At 46.4% G+C, this 25,587-nt stretch overlaps 1 protein-coding gene across 2 annotated transcripts in view; it reads left to right on the top strand.

Annotated features, from left to right (window-relative positions):
- The window catches only part of ASH1L (ASH1 like histone lysine methyltransferase), an 820,515-nt gene that overhangs the window by 688,333 nt on the left and 106,595 nt on the right, over positions 1-25,587 (top strand). For both annotated transcript variants that reach the window (XM_086947410.1, XM_086947409.1), the window contains exon 25: positions 9,251-9,291. In XM_086947410.1, the coding sequence (XP_086803536.1) occupies positions 9,251-9,291 (41 nt within the window). The remainder of the gene's footprint in view (positions 1-9,250; positions 9,292-25,587) is intronic.

The raw sequence follows: 25,587 nt of genomic DNA, 5'->3' as shown, positions 1-25,587 counted from the left end.
TAGCTATAACATCCCTTAGACGGATCAGGGAACTTCAACCCTCACTTTGGAAAAATACTATTTCCAAGTCTGTCCTGATGAATTGATGCTTAGAACTAACCCCACATTTTTCCCTAAAGTGATTTCTTCTTTTCATGTAAATCAGACCATTGAGCTCACAGTTTTCTTTCCAGAAACCAACTCCGTAGCGGATAGAGCTCTACACACGCTCTCGATGTTAAAAGAACTTTAATCTGTTACATCGACAGGACAAAGCCATTTTGTAAAACTCACAGCTTTTCGTGGCCTTCTCAAATCCTCAGAGGCTCCCTAATCTCAAAAGCAGGTATTGCAAGGTAGATAGCACTACGAGTGCTAACTGCAGCTCCAAGAGCTCATTCCACCTACAAGAAGAGAGCCTTTATGGCTTTCCTAGGCAACATTCCACTAGTGACTACCAAAGTATTTCAGTGGTTGGTGTTGCATCATTTGAGATGTAACTTGAAAGACTTTTTGAACAAAAACAACTTGCAACATCCGTTCTCAACACTAGATGGCAGGAGTATTCTATGCATATGAATTTACAGCACTACACACTACGAATCTATGCTTACAGGGTTAGGAACATATGGGCCCGATGTAGGAGCCCTAATACCGGTCGGAAACGGCCGAATTCGGCCGTTTCCGATCGGTATTACGGTTTTCTTATGTAGGGGGCTACATAAGTACAGATTCGGTAATTTTACCGATTCTGTACATTTACCGATTCGGTAAAATACCGAATCAGTAAATGTACAGAATCGGTAAATAGAGATGTAGGTGGCTTTCTGAAGAGTGCCACAGGCCTTCAAGAGTCGGTATTTTACCACCCAATCCAATTGGGTGGTAAAATACCGAATCCAGGTGTGCATGCACATCTGTGCATGCACACCTGTACCATGTGACACACAGACATGCCCTTAGGGCATGTATGTGTGCCACATGGCACACAAGCCTGTAATTCGGGTGCTAGAGGGTGTCAAAGTGACACCCTCTGCACCCTTGCAAGAATAGGTCATTATATACCGATTCGGTATTCCACATTGATTCATATGGGCTTCAAGGCCCATAGGAATCAATGGGGATACCGATTCGGTACTTACAGATTCGGTATTTACCGAATCAGAATTACCTACATTTCCCCCCCTCTAATTTACCACTTCTTAAATACCGAATCGGTATGATTCGGTATTTTAGAAGTGGTAAATTAGATTTACCTACATCGGGCCCATATTCCTTTCCCCACACTGGATTGCCTTGTTGGAGAGAGTGTTCTTTTTGAGGGGAGAGGGGCTGTAGCAGGAGCAGGAAGGTGTTGTGCTGACATGTAGAAAGAGAGGAATTGGAATTCTTTATGAACGTCTCACTAGAGCATCCCCATTCATATTTCTCTGCCACCCCTTCTTAAAGTAGAAGTGTTCTGTTTTGGTCATGAGTGCATCATCCATTCCTGGTTTATACTTTACTTTATGTATTTGTAGTTTTGTTTTTTCAAGCTACAAGTACCAAAAACCACATGGATGGATGTGAAGCGTGGATGACTTGCTAATGCCAGATAAGGGGCATTCTTTATTGGTGCACGAGAAGAGATAATGCTGTGCTAGGGAGCCAATGTGGTGAGGTAGCTGAGAGATTACAGACACATAGAAGATGATCACATTTGAGCTTATGAACTGAGGAAGGAAAACAACATGAAAATATGAAACTGGTCCTTTTGCACACGCACACCTATAGAAAATGGAATTGTGATTGGTACAACAGCCATTGCTGCTAATTAACCCCCAAGCCCTGTCCCTTAATGATGCCTACCTTTTTGGTGACTACATGCACTTGGGTTTCTTGATTAACCCCTTCCATGCTGGTGACGAACCCCAGCCGTCATGCACTACGGTGCTCGTGTGCTGATGACGGCTGGGGTTCGTCATGGCCCGCCCGTGTTCGGCCGGCGGCCGCACACGGGGAAAATCGCGGCCACACGGAAGGGGTTAATACAAACAGTAAACCTAGCTACATGTTTCTTGTCTGCCAATAGAAGGGTTAGGCACGCCATTTTCTGCCAGGCACCCATAAAAGGGTCTCCTATGGAAGCAGAACTAGTGGAAACCTCCCTAGAGCATTTACTGTGGTGCCTGGGTACTTATTGGGTTCTACTTCCACCAAGCTTGAATGAATATATTTGACCCACATGCAAAGTTGTAAGTTCACCTCATTAGGAGCATACCTCCTGGTCTCCTGCACAACACCCAAATTCCTCCTCATAGACATTAAAAAACACTCTCTAACAATCATGCACTCAAAACAGGTTCCTCACTTCCTCAACATTAGAGCTCTTTAGGAATAAGCTATGCAAATGCCAATACAATACAGCACACTACAGACTAATTTGACGATATGCATAAGACAAAAGACAAAAGACCCATTACCTTCAACTGGCACATTTGTAATTGTTGTCCAAGACTCCTCTCCTCGTCCAGTTACTTATATAACCCTTTTAACAAGCAAATAGACCAACTCTCCTAATATGGGCAAATATGGGAAATGAAGCTCAGAGAGATTTTTGAAGTGGATATTTTTTAAGTTAACTACTCTAAACAGCTATCACAAATTTCTTCTACACTGGACCCGCTGCACCTATTAGCCATTATCTTCATTATTTAATTATCTATTGGCATCTAAGTCACATCAGTAAACAGAATCCAGTGTATCCATCATGTACACTGAACCATAGAGAACAGTTACTGTGTCACTCTTGTCTGTATGGTCTCCCCCTGTATTGTTCCGGCTCTGCTGTTGAGAGAAAAAGGGAAGAACTGATATTGCATTTCCACTTACAAACATGAAGGCAGCATATTTTCATTTATTGGAATGTTGATTTCCAGGATAAGAAAAGTAAGTAAAATCTGTGTTGGGGCAACAGTTCTATGTGTGGCTAGTGAAGGTGGGCCACATTGACCGTCTATATTTCTGGACATGTCTGTTTGTTTTTCCCCCACTGAGCTCGATAATCATGCAAGCCCACTCAAGTTACTCCCCCCCCCCCCCCCCCCCCCCCCCCAAATGTCTGTGACTGTACAAGACGCTGGCTACTTTTGTGCTAGGCTGCACATTCACACCTTTGTCTCCCTCAGCAAAAATGGTGTATCTGGAAAGTGAAGAGGCAGTCAGTCAGTCCATTCAGTTTGTTTGAGCGGTCTTCTACCTAATTATAACCCACCCTCCCCCATTTCCTGTGTTGCGGTCTTGGTGTGCACACTAAGTAGGTGAAAATCGGGCAAGCAACAAGACACTCATACAGGATAAAACCCACCTTCTTTTAGGTTCTGGCAGCCCACCATGATCACCAGAAGGGTCATATGTGTTGAATCCCTCAACCAGTCCGTGTTTCATCTTTGCCAACTGGACCCCTAGGTGGTGTAGACATGTTTGTAAGGTAGAAAGTGAATAGACCAGCAATGGGATTTCTGCTGGAATAATATTCTTCGCCAGACTGGACCTAAATCTGAGAAAGCCTGTGTAGTTATCATCCCATGTGAGTGAAGTGTAAGTTTTGGCTGCTTGAAACCTACCGCTCCCCAGTGTCAGGTATGTATGCCATCTCACCTGACGGAGAGCCTCTAGATACAAGCCAATCCATTTTACACCTGAGCCACTTCAAGCTAGTTTCCTTTTAGGCACTTGGGAGGAGGTGTATAAAATCAGGCAAACAAAATCAGAAAGTTAATGCTTCCTGGACTGGAAGAGCCTTTCAGGTTATGGGGAGATCCTCAGATTTGCTCTGTTAACCAGCTCTAGCTTCCAGATGCCAGCTCGTGTTTAATCTTTTCCTAGCAGATACCAAAGAAGATGAATTACCAGTATTAGGACCAAAATACCTCGGACCAGAAGTGGAACTCTTCTGAGTTGCTGTACTCCCTTCAAATTTGACTGAAGTCCCATAAGCCTCCGGAGTCATCTTTCTGCTTGACCTGAAAAAAAATAGGTAAAACATACATGCTAGTTCGAGCAGCAGGACTGAGCTTGCCAAGAGGAGTGCTTCTGCACCAGAAACCCATCTGTGCAACATAGTGGGGACTGACCACTATTTTATAAACTGTCTTAATCAGAAAGATAGGGCCTAGTTGGGCCACAGCTGTACTCTGAACTCCAGTGGGCATTACTGTATCCTCTAACTAGCCTTGGGTCACCCAGAACATGGCCAGAACCATTTGAAACATTTCTTATGGGTGGCAGTCATTTTCTTGGGGTGGTGGATGTTTGCTTTTTTGGTGTCCCTCGTTTTATTAAAAAAAAGTAAAATAAAATGTCATAAAAGCGCTATGATGCGGGCAGCATCGACTGTGTCAAAGGGCTCTTTTTCCCTTTTTTTTTTTTTAACAGTTTAAGCCATGATGCACTGAAGCTCAACAGCTGTGCAACGTGTAAAGAAAAAAAACATTGACAAAGTCAATACATTTTGCATTGGTGAAACCTATCAGCTTTTCCAGTGCTCTAAACAAAATATTTCTTAAATCATGTTCCTGAATACGTGGATGTGAGACTGGGAACGGACAGATAACCTAGAGAAGTTGTGTCATCCTGCACTATTCATTTTTTCTGGTCTGCCTTACATTTAGCAAGTGAAATAGAGGATATGTAGGCCCACTACAGGTGCTCCACATTTGACCGACGTTCAACGAAAGCTTACACTTGGCTTACATGGCACAGACCCAAAGTATTCATATTATTGGGGTTTAGATTTTTTAGGATATGGCACGAAGCATAAAGAGAAAGCAAATGTGGCTGCAGGTACATCACCAAGTGAACAGTGAGTCAAATACACACGGCCTAGATTCCTCACAGTAGCGCAAATCCCGCTGATTGGCAAGAGTCTAAGACCTTAAAGCCTAGTCTGAATCACCTCACAGCCCATAACATTCAATGAGAGTCTAGATCTATGCACAGAGGCTTATTAGATATGCCTCACATGTGGAGCACCAGCTCAGGCACTGTGTGTAAGCCTCATGTCTTCAACAACAGCCTTACTCATTAAGTGTAATGCTCATATTGGAACTTTATTATCTGCATAAAGAGAAGCGGTGAGGGAAGTGTTGCGTGCTGATCGTGACTGCTGTTGTGTGAATGGTAGGTAAATAAATGCGTGAATGAGGTTCTTTGGAAAGTCACTGAAGGAACCACTTCAAAACCTTTTTATTATAAACATTAAGCACATTTTTTTTATTTTACCAATGCCTAAGTCAGTGTAATGATTTCCCTTAAAAGGAAACGTTTTCTTAAAGTTTGGTAGTAGCTTTATAAATACAATTTAAACTTTCAGCTTGAAGCGTTTTCTCATCCCTGTGGTGTGTGCTTAGACATTACGGTGAGCTGGCATTGCGCAAACACACTTGGCCCCAAGGCTCCGGCCCTTCCCCTGCACATAACCCCAGCAATTAATGTTGCTTCAGAATTAGAAATTATTTAAAGCACAGCATAAACACAGCCTGGGAAAAATAGAACGGTGAAACGCTTTTCTGAAAATGGCAGCGAACAAGGAGGTCTGGGGGGAGGAGGGGGGGGGGACAGGCAAGAAATGAGGAGGGAGAGGATTCAGTAACGAGTGGGTGCCAACAACAATGTGAGAATCTGAAAACGGCAGCAAGGCAGGAGAGGTTGGGGGACGGGCAAGCAATGAGGAGAGGAGGAAGGATGCATTAGCGAGTGGGGGTACCAGGAACGATCTGAGAAGAGCGCCGTGGAGGAGAGGAGACGACCTGCAGATGCACATGTATGAAGTGCTAAACAGCAGATTTAAAAAAGTACCTTCCAAGTGCTTAGCCAGTGGAAGGGCACTGGCCAGTGACCGTAAACTGTACTTGGGCAATGCTCCTCGACATGGACAGGCAACGCAGGAAGACGTGCAAAGTGAAAGCAGGCGACGTGTTGACCAGTCAAAAGCATGTAAATTAGAGCAACATTGGAATCATCGAATGGTAAGTATTGGGCGAGTTCTAAGCCCCTTTTAAGAGATTTTGCAAGCACAGCGCAAACAAAACCTACAAAGGGAACTCAACACATGGCCCATCTGAGCCGCCTTGGTTGGCAGCCTGAATCCATCTACCTTTGGGTGCCATCAGGCTAAAGTATGCAGCAGTGCTATCGATTCCTCAACCAGAAGGGTGTTTAGTTTCAGGTTAATTTCATTCAGCAGGCCGGATTAAAATGCCTTTTTAATGCTAATTATCTGTTTTTTTCTCTTTTTGAAATCCTCTTGGACACTTCAGGATCCAGCCACTAGATAAAAAAGCATGTGGTCTGTGTAGGAAGCTGGCTCTGTTTATACAGCTATAGGATACCAAAATGAGGTATAGTGTGCACAGAGTCCATTGGAACCCTAAAGGTTGGCTGAGGTCAAAGTAGATAGCACCTTGCTCTTTATTTGTGATAGTGTGGTTGAGCACTAAGGCTTTATCAAAGGGTAGTATAAAGCATTTGTTGTACACACTCAGGCAGCAAATGATGTCACTCGCTCAAAGACTGAACTTAGACCAATTTTTTTGTATCAAAAATATTATTTCTTCGAACCAAGCCAAGCTTGGTGCAGGTAAGTGAAATAATACTTTGCAAAATCTTATGCAATGATTTACAGTTGAATGCATGTTCAAATGCAGTTGGTTGAATTACAGGTAAGTCAACAATTCAAAATTACTTTTCACTTACTTTACAGATTACTTTGTACTTTACTTTTTAGATTACTTTTGCTAATTAGTGTGATATGCCTAGTTCTCACACTGAGGCATCTCCTAGACAAAATATAAGCAGTTCACTTTTAGTACATATGCAGTTTTTCAATGTTCCGAACAAACTAACTTTGAACAATTTTCGCGGAAAAACAGTCAATGTATTCCTATGGCGAAACAAATGTTAACTGTGTGCAGGTAAGTAATTAATCGTGGGAGTTGTGGGAGCAAAGCTCCTGGTGTTAGGCTCAGGGCAAAGGGGGATCCGAGTATAGCACCCAAAGTACACCCACAGGGGCGGCTGGATGCAGGATGCTGTTTTGGCATCAAGTGCCCTGTTGTTTTCAATGGGGAGTCTCTAGTTGCAATAAAGACTGTAGGCTCGGGGTCGAAGATCTTGTGAAGGCGACCACCGGTTGGAGAGGTAAGTTGGGATGCCTGGGGATGCTGGGACACTGTTGGTTGCGCCACCCAGGGCCGTGGGACGCCGGGTGCAGGGGTGTCTTTAGGAGTCAGTTTTTCTTACCAGCTCCAGCCGTAGGGGTCCTCCAGAAATAGACTGCAGGCATCGTTTGGAGAGTCGAGGCAAGCCAGAGATCACTAGAGCTCAGGTCAGGATCACCGGGAGACCTCCTGGTGGTGATGGATGACTCGAACTCGGCTGTAGGCGTCGGGTGCAGACTCAGCGTTTTGGCTGGGGCCAGAGTCTGTGGATTAGCAAATCCAGTGCTCATGGGAGACAGTCTTGAGTCTGGAAGGGAGGGCAGGTCCTTCCAGTTCTTGAGGCTGCTGGCTGCAGGACACACTGGGATTTCGCTGGAGCAGGTTCGAGGTGGGTACAGGCCGGGTGGGCTGGGGCCAAGTCAGTGGGCGTCCTCCTCTTCTCAGTTGCTTCACAGCTTCTTTGGTCCTTCTTCTTTTCTTCTTGGTTGGTTCTTGTCTGCGGAGGCAAGGTTCGGGGTTGCCCCTAAATACTAGATTTAGGGGCGTTACAGGCAAGTGAAGGTTGGGACTAATGTGTCCCTTCCTTGGCGTGTGTACACCCCTTATTGGACCACCCTCCAGTGGGAGAGAGGCATATGCCTCACTCTGGTTGGCTGGGTCCCCTCATCTGCAAGATGACGTCACTGAGAGTTGTGATTCACCTTCTCTTCCACCCGAGGAGTGGGGTTGGCAAAGGTGGGCACACCTCATACCTCACCTGGGTTCCCCGCATATCCTCCCGCCCAAAGTGGGGGTCAGAAACGGTGGGGGCTAGTTGCTGGAAGCAGCAAATGGCTGGGGTAGCTCACAAAGGCGCCAAGCCCTTGAAGCTTCCCCTTCGTGGACCCTACCCATCCTGGGGGAGGAGACTTGGCACCTCATCCCAGGATGTGCATTATTCCAGACTTCCGAGAGCAGCAGGTTCTCTGCCCAGGGGTCCAGAAACATGGCTGTTGGTGACAGCTGGCGAGCAGCCACTCAGCCAGGACACTAGTATTAGGTCTTTTTTCAGAGGCATCTCTAAGATGCCTGCTGCGTGCATTTTTCATTAAATCCCAGTTTTCAGTAAAGCCATTATAGTGCTGTGGAGTTCGTAATGACAAACTCCCTGTACCATATACTCTTAATGGCATTACTGCACTTACAGTGTCTAAGAATTGGCGTAGACACGTTAGGGGTACAAGGCTCATGCACCTGTACCCTCACCACTGGTATAGTGCACCCAGGTAGAAGGGTTCCCTTTGTTCTTCACCAAAATACGCACCCTGCAATAGCAGTGTGTATGTGTGGGTGTGTGTGTCTAAAGGTACAGGGCCTCTAAGGTTGGCACAGTAAGTGCTGCAGGCCTTAGGGGCCTTCCCTGGCCACAGTGCCCTTCGTACCTATGGTACCATTTACAAGGGACTGACCTGTGGCCAAAGAGTGCCAATTGGGTCTTGTCTCAATGCAGTTTTCGGGAAAGAACATTGACCCTGGGTATCTGGTTGGCTGGAACCCAGAGCACACTCAGTCAAAGTACATCAACAGTTTGGCAAAAAGTGGGGGTGACCGTGTAAAAAAAGGGCACTTTCTCACAGTCTGTGACTATGAGCAAGCTCAAAGGATTGGCAATGGAAGCATTTTTGTTTTCTGTCATGAGCTCTCTCGCTACTCCGTGTTTTTATTTCTATCTATGGCTGCTTGCTGTGAATAGGGCAATGGTACATTTTCCTTTTGCTGGTTTCATTGTGTCAAATTTCTGACCTAATTGTTATTTTCAGAATCGTGACCTCTTAAACAAAATGCCACCAAGCATGTTGCATTTTTGAAATTGATCAACTAGTCCTTTGAGTCTCCAAAGGAGAAGTTGAAGACACCAAACAAGTTGTAATAGAAGGAACAGAAAGATTGTATACTATTATTTGCTTGTTGAAAAACAGTTTACATTGTTGGTGTGCCATGTTGAACTCTGGTACACATAAGAATTGAGTATTTTTTTAAACTGTCCCTCATCTTTACCTTTAATTTTGAATTGTATCTTCATTTATTTCTAGCCTCATTATGTTCCGGACAACTACAAACGTAATGGTGGAAGGTGAGTTGCATTAAGGGGTTTAGTTAATGGCACTATATTCTTTATCCGACAGAAAAATAATAGCATGTAAATGAAATTTACATTCCATATTCTCCAATTGTTTCAAAAGATGTAACATCCTCATTTTCTCTTGCAAAAATATACAGAGTTGACCTTTGATATATTTTACGTGACAAATCACCACAATTCTATTGTTGCAACATATGCATAGTTTTGTTTTCAATGCCATAGATCTGGAAATATAGTTTGGCAGCTTAAAGAAGACATTTCCAGTTCATTTCTAAACCATCATACACCCAATTAAAACATTCCAACACTATACAAATAACTGAATTCCAGAGAATTACGACAGAGGCTTCTAGAACAGGAAGATAGTCCCGTTTCCTGGAAGAAAATATCCAGATTTTACAACTGTACCGCACAAGCCATAAAATAATATGTTTCAGCCTGCTTCCATTTTCACTTCAGGTCCTGCCACACAGTGTTTAATTCATCTGCCTAACCTCCTATCCCTCTGTGCAACCATTCAGTAATCTGGAGAAGGCTAAACTGCATAATTTGGTGTCTTTAGTTCAAGGCTGTCAGATGCAGGATTGTCAGAATATCCGCAACAGTTAAATGTACATGTTATTCCAAATTAGATTCATTTACATATTCAGTGCCTATACTCACTGTTTTGAATGATGGTGGCCCTTGTTGGCCAGAATAAGACACCACTGCTTGAACTCATCTGTCGGAGGGAGACAGAAGTTAGTGAATGTTATAATATATAAACTATTCCCTCTGTTGATTCTTTTAAATAACCCATAGAGAACCAGCAAGCTCTGAATATTATTTCACAATGCCACAGCACTGGAGCACCATTTTTTTGGTCTCGCCTAGCGACACAGCACATGCGCTGCTCGCCTCGGCGAGATCTATTGTCGTCAACTTGGTTGCCGAAGGGGGACAGGGGATGTGCACTTGCCCAGACAGCCGATGTGCACGCTTACTCCGTCTCTTCTATGGCGATGTCAGCTTGCGGCCGCACAGCAGATGTGAACGCTTACGGCGTCTCGCGCACTCCCACCACGCTTTTTCTTTTGCGTGCTCAAACAATGCCCCCCCTGCACTCGTAACGGCTCCGTGTGCTGAATATTTTATAGTCCCGGGAGGGAAGGGCTGCGGAAGGAGGCACCAGCGAGCATCCGTCCGGGCTGCATCTGGCTCCCTGACTGGCACCGCAGAGGAAGCAGCGATGCCGACAACTTCCTGCACCGGCTCAACTGACTGGGTGACTGCACCGGCTCAACTGACTGGGTGAATAGGTGGCCAGTTGAACCACATGCTGGGCTACCTGGCGGTGCTAGCCCAAGCCTACTTTCAGGGTAACATTGAGCTCTGTGTGCTCTTAAATGGCGCTCTGGAGAAGGGCCACCTGCATGAGTGGGCCAGGCGGCAGGGCAACAAGCGAAACAAGGGCACACTGCCGGCCAAGGTCAGTTTTTAATTTTTTTTAAATTATTATTAAAACAAATAATAATAATAAAGGCATGGCGCGCTGCATCCGCCTGGCGCTGCTGTTCTTCCACATCAAGGCAAGCGGAGCCGCGGCAGCCTACCTTCCATGCCTGGTTTATCCTACTTCGGGAACACATCCTAGTGTTTTAACTGGCACTCCAACTTTCCACCATCATGCCCTACTCGCTTGACTCTTTGCATCCCTGCCATCTATCACTACCTAGCAGCACTGGCCTCTCCTCACTAATCCCCATCCCAACTTTCTGTACCTCTTAGCACATGTAATCCAGGCCTCCAAGGAGGTCCCCATCCCGCTTCTTCTCCCTGCTGTACAATCTGTCTCCCGGACCTCTCCACAATACCATCTCCTCATACCAACACTGCTCCCCATCTCCGCCTGTCAGGGCCTCCCTGGCCCAGGCAGCCATGATGAGTGCCAAAGTGCTGGCACTAGCCACCTCCCTCATGCTGACACAGCTGCCTGCAGTGACGGCCTGCGCTGCAGCCAGCTCGGTCATCGTAAACATAGGCAGTTAATAAGTGAGAGGCCTGTTAGGAGGGCAGAGGCCACAGCTCAGTCTTTCACGCTGACCCTCCAATCTCTGCCTGTCGAGCCAGGACCTCACACCCCTCCGATGCCCATCTTGCCTGCCACCTGTTGATGGCTGATCAAACCCCCGGGCGCGAACAGTTTAGTCTCTATGGGATTATCACGTGTCCTCAAACTCCACCCCATCATCGACAGCTTGTCGCACATCGCCTACATGTCACTCCTTTAGCTGGCTAACTTTTCTATATTCATTTTCCACCGGTACTCATCACTCGTTTTGTTCTCTACTAACCATGCCTCTCAAAGCCAATCTTTCCTCCCTTCAGCACGTCAATTGTCCTTCAAAAAAGCTACCTAAAGTTATAAGCACCCTCATGTCTTCTGCAAGGCAGTGTTGTTACTCATGTGAAACATGCTGTAAAAGTTCAGATATCTAAATGATATGTGTGAGAATATTGTATGTTTGTAATGTACAAAGTGCTCTGATCTAGTTGGATAGTGACGTGGCCACAATTCTTTATTATTTTTTGGGTGCGTTAATCTAATTGGTGTAATAGAGGTAAAACAATACTGCAACACCTAGAATGTGTTTAGTTAACACACGGAGGTCCACAGCTTGAAACAGTATCCTTGATGACCTGTATGGAGGTGATCACCCTATGGATACTGGTCTGCTCTAAATAACACTCCAAATACAGATGGCCTTCTCATTAGGTCGAGCAGACCTTACTCTCAATGCGTGAGCATTGAGAGTGTCTGCTTCAGACCTTTTGTAGCCCGTATGGGGAATGAGTTGGGAATGAGGACACCAATCTGTTACGAGCGTTTTTCCTCGCGGGAGCGCGCGTCTGATACCTGCGCATGCGCGGTGCAAGCCCTGGCTCTCACACAGACACAGGCAGCCCCCACCCCTCTGCATGCACGCACGCGCACACACAGGCGCAAGCCCTCGCTCACACACAGACACAGGCAGCCCCCACCCCTCTGCATGCACGCACACACACACACGCACGCACACACGCATACACACAGGCCTTCACATTAGCCCTGGCCCCCCCCTCCCTCCCCTCCCCTCCCACTCACCGGGCTCTTTCGGCGTGTTTCGTGTCTCCTCTGCAGCGCTGGTCGGAGTCGGCCGGCTTCACTGCTTCCTCGGCGGCGGCGGGCGGAACTTCCTGCTGAATTGCAGGCCCCGCCCCCGTCTCGGCCAAAAGTGCCTGACTTCCGGTTTACACGGAGCAGGGCTGCGGCGGTGATTTCGAATGCTCATTAAGTTATTGAATTTTTTTTTTTACTGCTTTTAACATAAAAATGCGGGCCAAGCCAATAAAATATAGTCTTGTGACTACCCTGCGCTTGTTTATTACTTTGCAGGTACAGAGATGAGTGGCTTAATTTCTCTAATGCCTTTTCTATTAATAATTTGTGGGATTTCTGTTTTGCTAGATAGTCAGCCCTGTTAGCACCTACCACCGTGCTACTGTTGTGTTAAAGCTTTATCTGCACACTGGTGAGCATTTGTAAACTACATCTTTGGAAACTACCATCATAACTATGGTGTTCACACATGCGCCATATATTCTGACCTCTAGTACTTACGCGAACATGAAATCTGTGCACAACATACACAGTACAATGATAGCTTTGCCCTCTTTGCAAATTGCCAGTTGTTGTTTCACCTTCAAGCTGGAGTCTGCTTGTAAGCGTCGGGAGTGCACATAGGAAGATGCACTTCACTGCTTAAGCTCTGCCTGAAGGTAATAAACGGCTTATTGACATTGCTGCCCTCTGCTTGTTTGTGCCTTGCTTCATATTGGGTAGTTAAGCCTCGCCAAAGGGTGCAAGTCGAAACTGCGCAAATCTGTACTTTGTAAGTATGTATTGGCACACTGTTTTGCATTACACTGTTAAATATGATATTTTCCAAAATGTCATTGAGGAGAACTCCCTGCTAAATATTTAAGTGCATCCGAGGCATGTAGCGGCAGTAGTGGCTAAACGGAAAGTGGCAAAGAGATGGTGAGTGGCTGCAGTTCCGACACTGAAAGAATGGGAAAACGACTTGGACTGGTGTTGGCAAGCAGAGTGTACGATATATAAGAGCAGGGGGTGCACTAAAAGGGGATACAATCTGGGGACTGGCAGACTTACTGAGATCTATAAAAGAAATAATGGGATATACAAAGATTCATGCTTGTTCCCAGTGATGAACGCTGGAACTTGGATAATCTACAGCAATGGAGAAATGTAATGTTACCATTGTATATTCAATCTCTATATGTACAAACTAACATACACGTACAAATAAAAAGTCTAAATAAGAGATATTTAAGTGCACTATTTTTACCAATAATTTATGCGCAGGTTACACCAGTTAAACACAGCTACCTTTCTTCTACATGTAATCTAATATATTACTAGGTTAGCAATATCATCAGTGTAATTTCTGATTTCGGCTTTTATAAACAGAATAATTGGACTGTGTATCTAACCAGAACTAGGGATTTGAACAAATGTTGGCGTTTGAATTGTAACATTCATGTCTACTCTACTGAATAGTTTTTTAATGTTTTGTTGTACTATTTTTATTTTGCTCATGTATGCCAAATAGTTTATTTCTTGGCGCTTTTGTGCAGAGCTAGTCTGCCACCCTCCAACGGAACTCCCTCCTGCCAGCCGCACTATCTCCGCACACCCCCCCCCCGCCCGCCTCCTCTTCCTTCAGCCACTGCTGCCATACTAGGTGCTGGATCCCGGGTGCCTGGGCGTCGCTGCTGCTGCTGCTCCACTCAGGCACCGCACAGGCACATGCTTCAAACTCCTCGGGCTCCTTGGACTGTTTGTTCTCTGCTTCGCCTCTCCTGCCACTCGCCAGCACTGCACTGCTGAAAATCACGAACAGCATGTACAGACCACACAAAATAAAATTCAGGATAAATGGTGCTTTATTCCTCCTTTACTGGCAGCATGACGCGTTTCGACTGGGGGAACCCAGTCTTGATCACTTGGTAGTGAATATTGTCTTAGAAACAGTTTGTACAACTTGAGCTTCTCTTTGACGGTGTATATAAATGCAGTAATGTTTTGTGAATATGAGGACGAAGGACCATATTGCTGCTTCATACACCCATTAATGGAATGTTGTCTAAAAATGCCATTGTCACTCACGACATTGTGAGAGTGTAATTAGACCTGCTTTGGCCCAGTGAGTAAGTGGAGTTAGATGGTGGTTTCCCTTGTGGATGGGCCAGTTAAATGCAGCTTTTCGAGCAGCCATGCAGATCTGCGTGGAATTTGTATACCTTTGGGCTGTCTCTGCTGGGCGCATTGCAGTGGATCTTCAGATCCTCTATCTTAACTCAAATTCACTATGAAGTGTATAATCTGGTGCTTGGAGTCTTGATGGACCCTGGTACTCCATTGGCTGGTTACTGTTCGTCAGATAATTTTGTGCTTGAGGTCAAGCTGTAGTTTGAGATGCTACTAACTAGTGTAGTTGTTCTTCAGCAGAGCCTCAGTCTGTTATAGACATAGCATGAGCTGATCTTGCCTTAGATTTGCAACTTGGGGATTCTCTAGCTTGGTTAGTGTACTCTCTTCATTATGTAGTACTGAGCAATATTCTACTTGGCACTTCTCAGTTTCTGTCATTCCATATATCCTATGCCCCCATCCCTGTTTGTATCCTTGGACCCTGTTCTAGATCCCCTTCCCACCTACAGTTTGCAAATTCCAATATCCATCATCTTAATCCCATGTCCCCACCCCTATTTTATTTTTTGATGGACTGGCCAGTGGGGTCTTAAGTGGTGGTTAATACCGTGACGTTACCTGGACCTGGAGGGGTCTGTTCAGTGATGGAGTAGGTGATTCATTGGTTCTTCAGTGGGATGGTCCGATGTGGAGCTGCATATGGTCAATTTGGTGCAGTGTGATTGGAAATTTTGCCAGTCAAAATGAAACTGCAGCGAGCAGGCATTTAGTATGTAATGCTGTATCCAGCATGCTGAACCATCACCCACAAGTCAAAGCGGCCCATCTTTCAAAACCCACAACAAGCAATGAACTTTATAAAAGCACTGCATCGAGGGAACACGAAGCACCAGGACTCGGAAGGTAGCAGCACAGCCTCTCCCATACTTGAGAATGACTAAAAGGTTGTAGTGCATGAATTATCAGTGCCCTGTGACTGCTTGTAGGAATCCGGTCCTGTTGAAGGGGACAAGAGGTCAGTTTCCCTCCATATAGACATATGTACCATGTTCTACCCAGTTTGTACTGAGTTTTTTTTTTTGATGTTGAAATTATTAAATATTGCCATTATAAATTACAATAACTTTTATTTAAGTATTATTAAAAATAAAAAAGCCATTGTTATTTGTAATATCAATACATCTAAGTCATGTAAATACAACACATATTACATTACAAATGCTATAGGTGTCACATTTACGAAAGTTAAAACTATTGACATTGTAAATTACAAAGTTACTAATGTAGCTATTTTCAAAACCAACACATAAATAAAAAATGTGTCATTTACAATAGCTCAAACTTTCCTAATGCGAGACCTATTGCATTGCAAATGCTTGTTTTTTCCTTTAACTTTGCTTATTTTAAGGTATATCTTGCTGTAATGAGGCTCTAATCTACCTTTTTACAGAAACTGAAAGGCTGATAATTGCCTACGAAACAATAGAAAACAAATGCCCGAACCAGTGATGTACTGTGATTTTGCCCAACTGTATTAAAAATCAATTACAAAAAAAATGTAAAAAGTACTTAACAAAACCACACCCTTCAATCATCCTTCAGGCCATTTGCATATGGTCCTCACAACTTTGTAGAAATCATGGCAATCTTGATCTACCGCCACTTTTTAATCACTCAACATAGCAACATTACCCCTAACCATGTTTCTTCCAACTTGGCTGGTTAACCCTATCTCCTTATAGAAAGCTGCTGTTGTAGTTTTTTTTCTCTTTAGTCCAAACAAATGACAATGGCTTTTAATGACTTTTATGTATGTGCACTCTGTACTTATAGTCGTTGCTTGCAGGTATTCAGGGAATATCAATAAAAGCCATTGTCATTTACAATGCAATAGCTCAAAATCTCACAAATGCGAGACCTATTGCATTGCAAATGCTTTTTTTTTTAATGTAACTTGCTTTTCGATTGTCTGTGAGACCCTAGATCCTTGTTCCATTAATACAACTGTAGCATACAAACATAAACTTTAGCATCTCATCCAGGAACCTCATTATTTAACTTGCTTAGTCCAAGCCAATAAGTAGATGCAAGTGAACCTAAGTCCTTTTGGGGATTCTCAGATTCCTTCATCACTCATTTAGTGAGGGAGTTCTTGGTGGTGCTCTGCTCGTTCATTAAAAGTCCAAGACTTAATGCGAAAACATTTGCTTTTAAAAACTGTCAGACTTCTGGGACTTCTCAACTGAACTATTTATCCTTTTTAGGTCGAGGACCGGAAATGCTGGCTTGCAAGCTTCCGGGAGGAGATCTTATGTTTCTTAGTAGGGTCGTTTAACCCTCCTCTCACCTCCATTGGCTGGCTTCCTAAACGGAGGCCAGCCATTGGAGGAGAGGGCTGTCACTTAAATTGAGCCCAGTCTCTTTCGGATTCGGGGGCGTAAGTGTTGCTGTTCTTTAGCTCGTGACGTCGTCCGTCACTCAGGACAGCAAAACACGCCCCCGAATCCGAAAAATTTCGGAAGCTTGAGGCCGCCATTTTGCTGCTGGTAAGGTTGAGGTAGGCTGCTCTCGCTGTCCTCCCCGCCGTGTCATTTTCTTGCCCCCCTCCCGGCACTCAATAGAGCTCTTGTTTCTAATGCCAATAGAGACCTTTGTTTATGTAGTATTTCTTCTCTTCCTCTGCACTGTGGCAGTTTCCATGTACTTTCATCGTCCCTACCTCCGTTGGTAGGGTAGCGTCACTTCCAGTTATGCTGAGTTTGCCGGCGCCATTTTGTGTGAGAAGCGGTGTTGCTGTCGAGTCCTCCCGGAGGTTTTAGGTCACCGAGGCACCAGGCTCCGGACAGTAGAATGCCTGCCTCACCCGTCCGAGTGGCCGTGGTTTGCTCTAGTAACCAGAATCGGAGCATGGAGGCCCACAACATCCTACGGTAAAGGAGAAAGGCAAAACCACCCTTTGGAACATAACATCGGAGACTATGGACTGGACAGCCTGACGGGTGGGGACTCAGACCTTAATCAGTCACCGTCGGTGAAGTTGTGTCTTTTTCTGGGGATGAAAAAACAGGGGGATTTTTACCTAAGCCTCTGCGAATGAATTTAAACACTGAATGTTCTTCGGATAAACACAACTTTATTTGTTTACCCAGACAATCGATTTTGTCTTTGATTTATAACAATTTATCTTATCTTTTTGTACAGATTTTGTAAAGTACTGCCAGCTCCGGCGCATAAGGACAGCCCATGGCTGTCCCTTTGATCTGAATGAAGAATGCCGCCTCCCGCCATGTTATTTAACATAAGAAATGGCTTGAGGACTATTTTAATTAAAACAAACTTTCCCCTTTTGTTTTAGAAATAGTGTCCATGGACTAGAATTATACTGCCCTGATGAGAATCCTGTGAATCAGCAAACAGGATTCGAAAAGCGTCGGCTTTCTATTTTCGACATTCATTGTGCATTTGAGATTTGAATTTGAAACTATTGATGTATTTGAATTGTTTAGCTTTTCTGATTTGGTCAGCTTAATTGGCCAGGGGTCATATGCCAAAAGCGTTCACCCTTGAGCCTTAGGACGGATAAATGATGTGTTCTTTCCAAATTTGAAGGTTAATTCATTGTCCATGTTTTGGTATAATTATGAGCACTTTGTGATTCAAATGTTTTCACATATTTTGTGTTTTATTCACTTTTTGTAAATATTCACACATTGGTAATATAATTCACATATGGCTATATGTGAGGTTGATGGCATTCTTCTTTTTCTGTGTACAAAAAGATAAGATAAATTGTTATAAATCAAAGACAAAATCGATTGTCTGGGTAAACAAATAAAGTTGTGTTTATCCAAAGAACATTCAGTGTTTAAATTCATTCGCAGAGGCTTAGGTAAAAACCCCCCTGTTTTTTCATTATATTGGCCCTACCTACCCTCTTTCCCATAGGGCCTAACCACCCTTGTTCTTTGATATTTTTCTGGGGATAGCATCATCGAGTACTTGCATTTTCTGCCACAATATCGTTTTTTTATGGGGCACTGTGACGTTGAGCCCACGGTAGTATGTATCTTCCGAAGTAGGACACGTAACATTATCGGTTAAGGGGAGCTTAAACATCCAGCATTGTTTAACAGGGTTCACGTCTTATCTCTCAAGGAAGGAACATCGTTGTGTACGGGCATCTAAAGGGGACACTGCCTTGCCCCCGCAGACGAGGAAAACTATAGGGGAAACTTGGAGAATTTGTTCACCGTTCTTTCTGGGCACCTCAACAACTTCTTATAATGGCGAGGTGGGCATAATATCCTTTAGTATGGACCAAGGAACAGTATTTCGTGATTACAAAGGTCTGGCCCCTGTGTACTGTGATGGAATATGCAACTTTTCGGATATGGTGAGAGGAAAACATTCATACAGTGAATGGACACTACAAGAGTAAGGGATCACGACCCAATCGAGTACCATTAGATAATGGGATATAGCATTCTACCGGTCTGAGTAATAGCTCTCTAGCACCCTGTGCGATACTGTTCGAGTTCCTTTGTAGTGACTGCAGAGTTCGATCGGCTGTTGTAGATTACTCGTGCATTTTTCTCCACGTTCTCTCTAGTTTATATGTTGCTGTGTCTACTTGGTCTCATATCGGAACACTGCAGATAATTTTAAGGTTATAAACACGTTATGCCTGTTGATTGGCATATTCCCCCCCCCCTTCAAAGCGTGGGGTACGGGGCATGTAGAGAGACGTTTTGTGTACGCATAATGCACTTTATGACTTAGATCGTCGTGTCTATGCACTTGAGTCTCGGTTCATGTGAATAGTGGCGTGCGTTCATTAGAAGCTCTGGTCTTCCCTGCGCTTAGAAGTTTTTACGTGAAGTTGGATAAAGGACAATAACGCTTTAGACGTTGAGCTCGCTAAACCACAAAGCTATTGCTTTAGTTTTTTCATGTTTTAGTATTAATACATAAATGGGTTCTAGTCTGGAACAAATTTTTAGTTCTCAGCAGTGCCTGAAACGAGTGCGCGTCGCATACTCTTCCTGTACGTTTTGGCCAAGGTTTTCTACTGAGAGGAAGTATGGTGCCCTTTACTCAGCAGCAAGCAAGGTAAATGTACAACTACCTGCGAAAAATGCTGCCTGTAGCTTCTATTGTCGGCTGCAGGGGTTCGAATACCTCCCAGGTCGCTAGTCCAGGAAAGGGGCATGTATTGTGATCTTGAGGTGCCTATTTGTCTTTTCAATACAGCAGCTCTCCTACTTACGCTAGGTCCCTTATATCGTATTTCTTATTGTGCCCACTCTCTTCTTAAAAGAAATGAGGAAATCTGATGTATACTTCTGTTTTCAATGTAGATTTCACATTTAATTATTTTAACTGTTCCATGTTGAGTAAGTTGTATTTTTTCCGGCGTATACTGGGAATGGTTTCTTTTATTTCTTTTCCACATGGTGAATGTTTTCTCACTGTAAACACTCTACCAATTCCGGGACCCAAAGGGCAATCTTTTAGCCAAACACCTGCATCTGTATCTTGATGTCTTCCATCTAGTATCTGCCAGAAGCACACAAAGCCTCTACTACACAAGACTCGTTAGTAAACTCTGTGAATATATATCCCGGACAGGGTGGAAGCACTGAAGTTCCTGGACTCTACAACTATAGACCTATTAGAAGCACTTTGAGAGACTGCACGCTGAACCTGCTGTCATATCCGAACTATGCACACGAGCTCAGCGTTCATATTCAGTGGATCTGCATTAGCAGCACACCACAGTGTTCAGTCTGTACTCCCTGCAAACCACTTCCAGAGGTCATGGAGTTACCATCCACGAAATCTCACCCCATCGGCAGTTCTTGACGTTGCACCCATGGTTCTGTAATTTGGCTGAAGCAATAACAGAATCCGACCCCTAAATCCGCACAAGATGCAAGTCATCATCCCATCTAGGGGTCTGCCTTTGATTGGCACCTCCTGCACCATATATTGTAAGGTGATGACAACAGTCCGCTCCAACTAAATTGCCATACTGTGATGACAGGCAGGGTATTGAGATCATGTTCTCTAAAGTCCAACTTAGATGTACTCTTTCATAGTTAGCAAGAATTCTGCTTCATTGGATTTGTCGCCGAATCTTGAATTTATTTATTTTTTTTTAAATTTTTGAAAACCTTTATTAAGAACAGAGCACACAGCTATTCAGCCTGACATCCCGGAGGCAAGGCAGCATGGGTAATAGGAGGACATTAGTGCAAAAAGATCAACACATAATCATTGAAGGTTAATTTTATATTTAGATGAAGAACTTAACAAAAGGAGCGCACTAGGGCGCGAGAAGACGGCAATAGAGTCCAGTATGAGTCAGGGCGTCAGGGACAGGTAGGGGAGGAAAGGCAGGGAAGCGATCATCAAGGAGAGGATTTCAGAATGGGAAGGAGGGGGGGGGGGGAGACAACAGGAAAATGCAGTACATCAAAGCTCAGTTGGCGTTACAGGTCAGGGTGACACATGTTCATCCAGAGAGATGGGTTCAGGTGGCAAACACACGTCTCCCCTATATGCGTTCCAGGCCCCCCATACTTTATTCCAGGTGCGAGGTCTCCCTCTTGCCACATAGACCGTCTTCTCCCGGAACATACACCAATCCATATTGGCTTTCCATTGTACCACCAGGGGGGCCGTGGACGCACCCCATTTCTGAGCAATATCCCGTTTGGCCACCATGTTCCCCAGGGTCACCCACCTAGTCTGCGCTGCGTTGTGGTCGGACGGTTCCCATACGTTGAGGAGGCACCTCCGAGCTTCCGCGTGAGCGACCACACCAGTAACTTCATCCATAATACGGTGCACCCTCCTCCAGTAGGAGGCTATTACGGGGCATGCCCAAAGGATCTGGAGGAAGGTGGCGAGGGCTCCGCAGCCTCTGCGGCAGAGTCCGTCAGGCGAGTACCCCATGCGCACCAATCGGGGGGCCTGTCACATACACCCGGTGCAAGATCTTGAACTGCACTAGGCGGAGACGAGAGGAGATTGCAACCTCCTTAGGGGAGGAAACTGCGCTCTTCCAGTCCTCGTCATCAAGTTCTAGGCCATCCGCCACCCACTGGTCCCGCAAGCCAAGGAGAAGATCTGTGCGCACGTTTATCAGTTTCTTATATGAAAGGGAGATCGCGCTATCAGGCATGTGCCCATCCAATATCCTATCCTCCAGAGGGGAGCTCTCAGGAATGTCGCCGTCCGGCGGTGTGGCCGAGAGCAGCGCATGTCTCAGCTGGGCGTAGCGGAAAAACTCTGCAGCACCCAGCTGGTATTCGGTTTGCAGCTGGGGGAAGGTCTTAATAGTGCCCCTGGAAAGCATGTCCTCAACTCTGCTGATGCCGATGAGGTCCCATTTGTCAAAACCCTTGGTGTGCCACAGTCTACCCAGGATGTCCGAATCAAACAGAGGGGTGAATCTGGTCAGTCTACCCTGCCAACCCTGCGCCTTGGTAACCGCCCGCCAAATGTGGACCGCCGTCCGTGTAGGACCCGACATCTGCCGATCGAAAGACCTCGTATACAGGGCCCGATAGTAGTTGCCGTCACCCAGAAGCCATCTATCCATGGCGTAGCCGGGACTGTCCACAGGACCGTAGAACCCATGGTTGAGGGCAGCAAGTTGAGAGGACCAATAGTATCGGCGCACATCCGGAAGAGCGATGCCGCCGTCATACCATGGAAGCGTGAGCTTATGGATAGGAACACGAGGTTGTCTGTCCCAGAGAAGGGTCCGCAGGAGACCCTCAAGCTCACGGAAATAGCTGGCCGGAACCGGATCTTGGGCGTTCTGCAAGGCGTACAAGAACCTGGGCAGGGACATCATCTTAAACAATGCCGCACGGCCAAGGAGGGAGAGCGGGAGCTTACGCCAGCTGTCCACATCATGCTGGAGAGGAGGGAGCAAATTGTGGTCGTACCGCATCTTGGGATTACCGGAGATGTAAATGCCCAGGTACTTGAAGCCATGACCGGCAATCTGAATATTGCAGCCCCTGGGGAGTCGTGGAGTATCCCCCTTAAGGACGTACAAGGACGACTTGGCCCAGTTTATAATCAGGCCAGAGTAGCGTCCGAAAAGTCTGAGTACGTCGCAGGCCACAATGAGGGACTTACAAGGGGAAGTCAAGTAAAGCAGGATGTCATCCGCGTACAGGGAAACCCTGTCTTCAAAACCAGGGGCCCAGGTAATACCGTGTAAGTCAGGGTACGCAGTAGGGCCGCGAGCGGTTCAAGGGCCAAGGCGAACAGTAGGGGCGACAGGGGACAACCCTGTCTAGTACCCCGATGTAAGGGGAATGACTTCGATAGGCGGCCGTTGACCGTGACGTTAGCCAGCGGCTCGGCGTATAGCAGCTTCACCCAGCTCACAAAGACCAGCCCAAAACCGAGTTTGGACAGCACTGCCCAGAGGTATGGCCACTCGAGGGAGTCAAAGGCCATCGTGGTGTCAAGGGACGCAAGGATCGCTGGCTCCTCGAGAGTGTGGGCTCTAGCCATAACGCCGTGAAGGCGGCGCAGATTGAGGGCGGTATTACGGTGGGGGATGAAGCCCGACTGGTCGGGATGTACGAGATCGCCAATGATACCAATCAGTCGATTGGCGAGCAGTTTGGCGAGGACCTTGGGCTCCACATTCAGGAGAGAGATAGGACGGTACGATCGGCAGACGTCCCGTGGTTTACCCTCCTTATGGATGACCACGATGGTGGCCAACCTTTGATCCAGGGGGAGACGGCCCTTCTCAAATGACTCCAAGAACATTTTCCGCAGATGCGGGGACACCGCATCCGGCCGAATTTTATATAGTTCGACCGGAATGCCGTTAGGGCCCGAGGCCTTACCGGTGCGCAACGAACGGATCGCCAAGGCAATCTCGTCAGCGGTGATCTCTCTATCTAAGTCTGCGCTTTCTTCCTCAAAAAGGCGGGGAAGTTCTATACCCGAAAGGAAAGCCGACGAGTCCGCCTCAGAAAAGTCCGAATTAGATTCATAGACCCCCCGAAAGTAGCCAGCAAAGGATTCGACAATGGCGCTCGGGTCCGTGAGGACTACACCGTCGTCTCCCAAAAGTTCAGGCACCACTCGGCTGGCCATCTCCTTCCTATCTAACCAAGCCAACAACTTCCCGGCTTTGTCGCCTACGTCATAGATACGGCCCTGCTGTTCTTTAGCCAGAGTGAGTGCGGCATTCGTGGCAAGGTCATGGTATTCCGCTTGCTTCAATGAGAGGGTATGCAAAACCGAGGGGTCTGGCTCGGGTCCCAGTTGGGACTCAAGGCTCAAGACCTCTTCCTCAATACTCAGCAAGTCGGCCTCCCTAGTCCGTCGGGCCTCTGCAATGAGCGCCTGGGCCTCACCCCTGAGCACCGTTTTAAAGGCCTCCCACAAGGTAACGGCCGAACCGACCGAGCCCACGTTTTCGGCGAAGTAAAGGTCAATGGCTTTGGCCAGAAGGGAGCGAGTCTTGATGTTGCGGAAGTACCACGGGTTAATCGCCGCCGGTCGCTCCGACAAGGCCACGCCAAAATCGAAAGAGACCCACAAGGGGGAGTGGTCAGAGATGCCCCGCGCTAAAAAGCGGGCCTCAGACACGGCCGATGCGTGCGATGCCAGTGTAAGGACATAGTCAATGCGGGAGAGACTCCTGTGTGCACCCGAAAGAAAGGAAAAGTGACGGAGCGTCGGATGGAGAAGACGCCAACCATCCACCAGGCCCATGGACTCAAGAAAGGAAGGCAGCCACATCTGCGAGCTGCGGAGGTCCCGAGGCGGTTGGCGGTCAAGGGAACCAGAGCAAACCGAGTTAAAGTCACCCCCCACTATTAACAGGCCAACCGGCATAGACAAAATGGCACCACCAAGGTCCTGAAAGGTAGGGGGGACATACACAGAGAGCAACGAAAGGGAACGCCCTTCCCATCTACCCGCCACGGCAGCGTAACGCCCCCTGTCATCAATCATGGTGACATCTATCTCTAGGGGAAGGGACGCGCGCATAAGGATACCCGCCCCCCGGGATCCGGAAGAGAACCCTGAATGAGCCACCATTTTGTAGCCTTTACGATTCAAAGCTTTACACGAATTTCCCAGCAAATGTGTCTCTTGAAGGAGAACAATATCAGGCATGTGACGTTTGATCAATTGTATTACCACCCCTCTTTTGACTCGGTCTCCCAACCCGTTAACATTCCAACTGAGAATTCTTAACTTCTTACCCCCCATCACCCCACAGCCCGCCCCACCCAGTCCCAGAAGACACCAACATCAAATGCAGTTCAGGAGCATAAGTGACCCATTGCCAGATAGAAAGAAGAAAGAAAGAACCAACAAACAAGATAACTCGCCCCAACATACCCCCCACCCTGCACCCCTGCATCAGACTAAAAAGCCCTCCCAACCAGCAGTGTGCCTGTCGCCCCATTAACGAATCTATGAAAAGACCCCAGAGGAGTAAGGAATCACCATGAACACGTCCCGCCACCCACCATGTAAGCACCAGGAGAGTCAAGTTGAGTTACGGATACCAGCTCCGGCAGTCATTCGAGGCGGGGGTGCCACAAGCCCACCGCTCAGTCTCACTGTTCCGCACCACCAGAAGCACCTCCATCTCGATCCTCCTGTTCGTCTCGTCGAGGAGAGACTGTGTCCAACCATTCACTGACGTTGTCAGGGAAGTCAAAGAAAAGGGCACGTCCCTTATGTTCAACACGAAGTTTGGCGGGGAACATCATCGAGTATTTGTAACCCATTTCCCTGAGTCGCCTCTTCACCCCCGCATAGCTCTGACGTTGGCGCTGTACCGTCCTAGTGAAGTCAGGATAGAAGTGCACCTCCGCATTCTGGTAGTGGAGTGGCCCATGCGATCTGGAAGCTTGCAGGACCACGTCCCGATCTCTAAAGTTGAGGAGGCGCGCCACAATCGGTCGTGGCGCCACTCCTGACTTCGGCGGGCCACCCGGCACCCGGTGGGCACGTTCCACCGAGAAAAAGTT

The sequence above is a fragment of the Lissotriton vulgaris genome, chromosome 12 (genome assembly GCF_964263255.1).
Source record: "Lissotriton vulgaris chromosome 12, aLisVul1.2, whole genome shotgun sequence".
In the NCBI taxonomy this organism is placed as follows: Eukaryota; Metazoa; Chordata; class Amphibia; order Caudata; family Salamandridae; genus Lissotriton; species Lissotriton vulgaris.
Note: the sequence above shows the minus strand (reverse complement) of the source record. Positions and strands in the feature narration are given on the sequence as shown.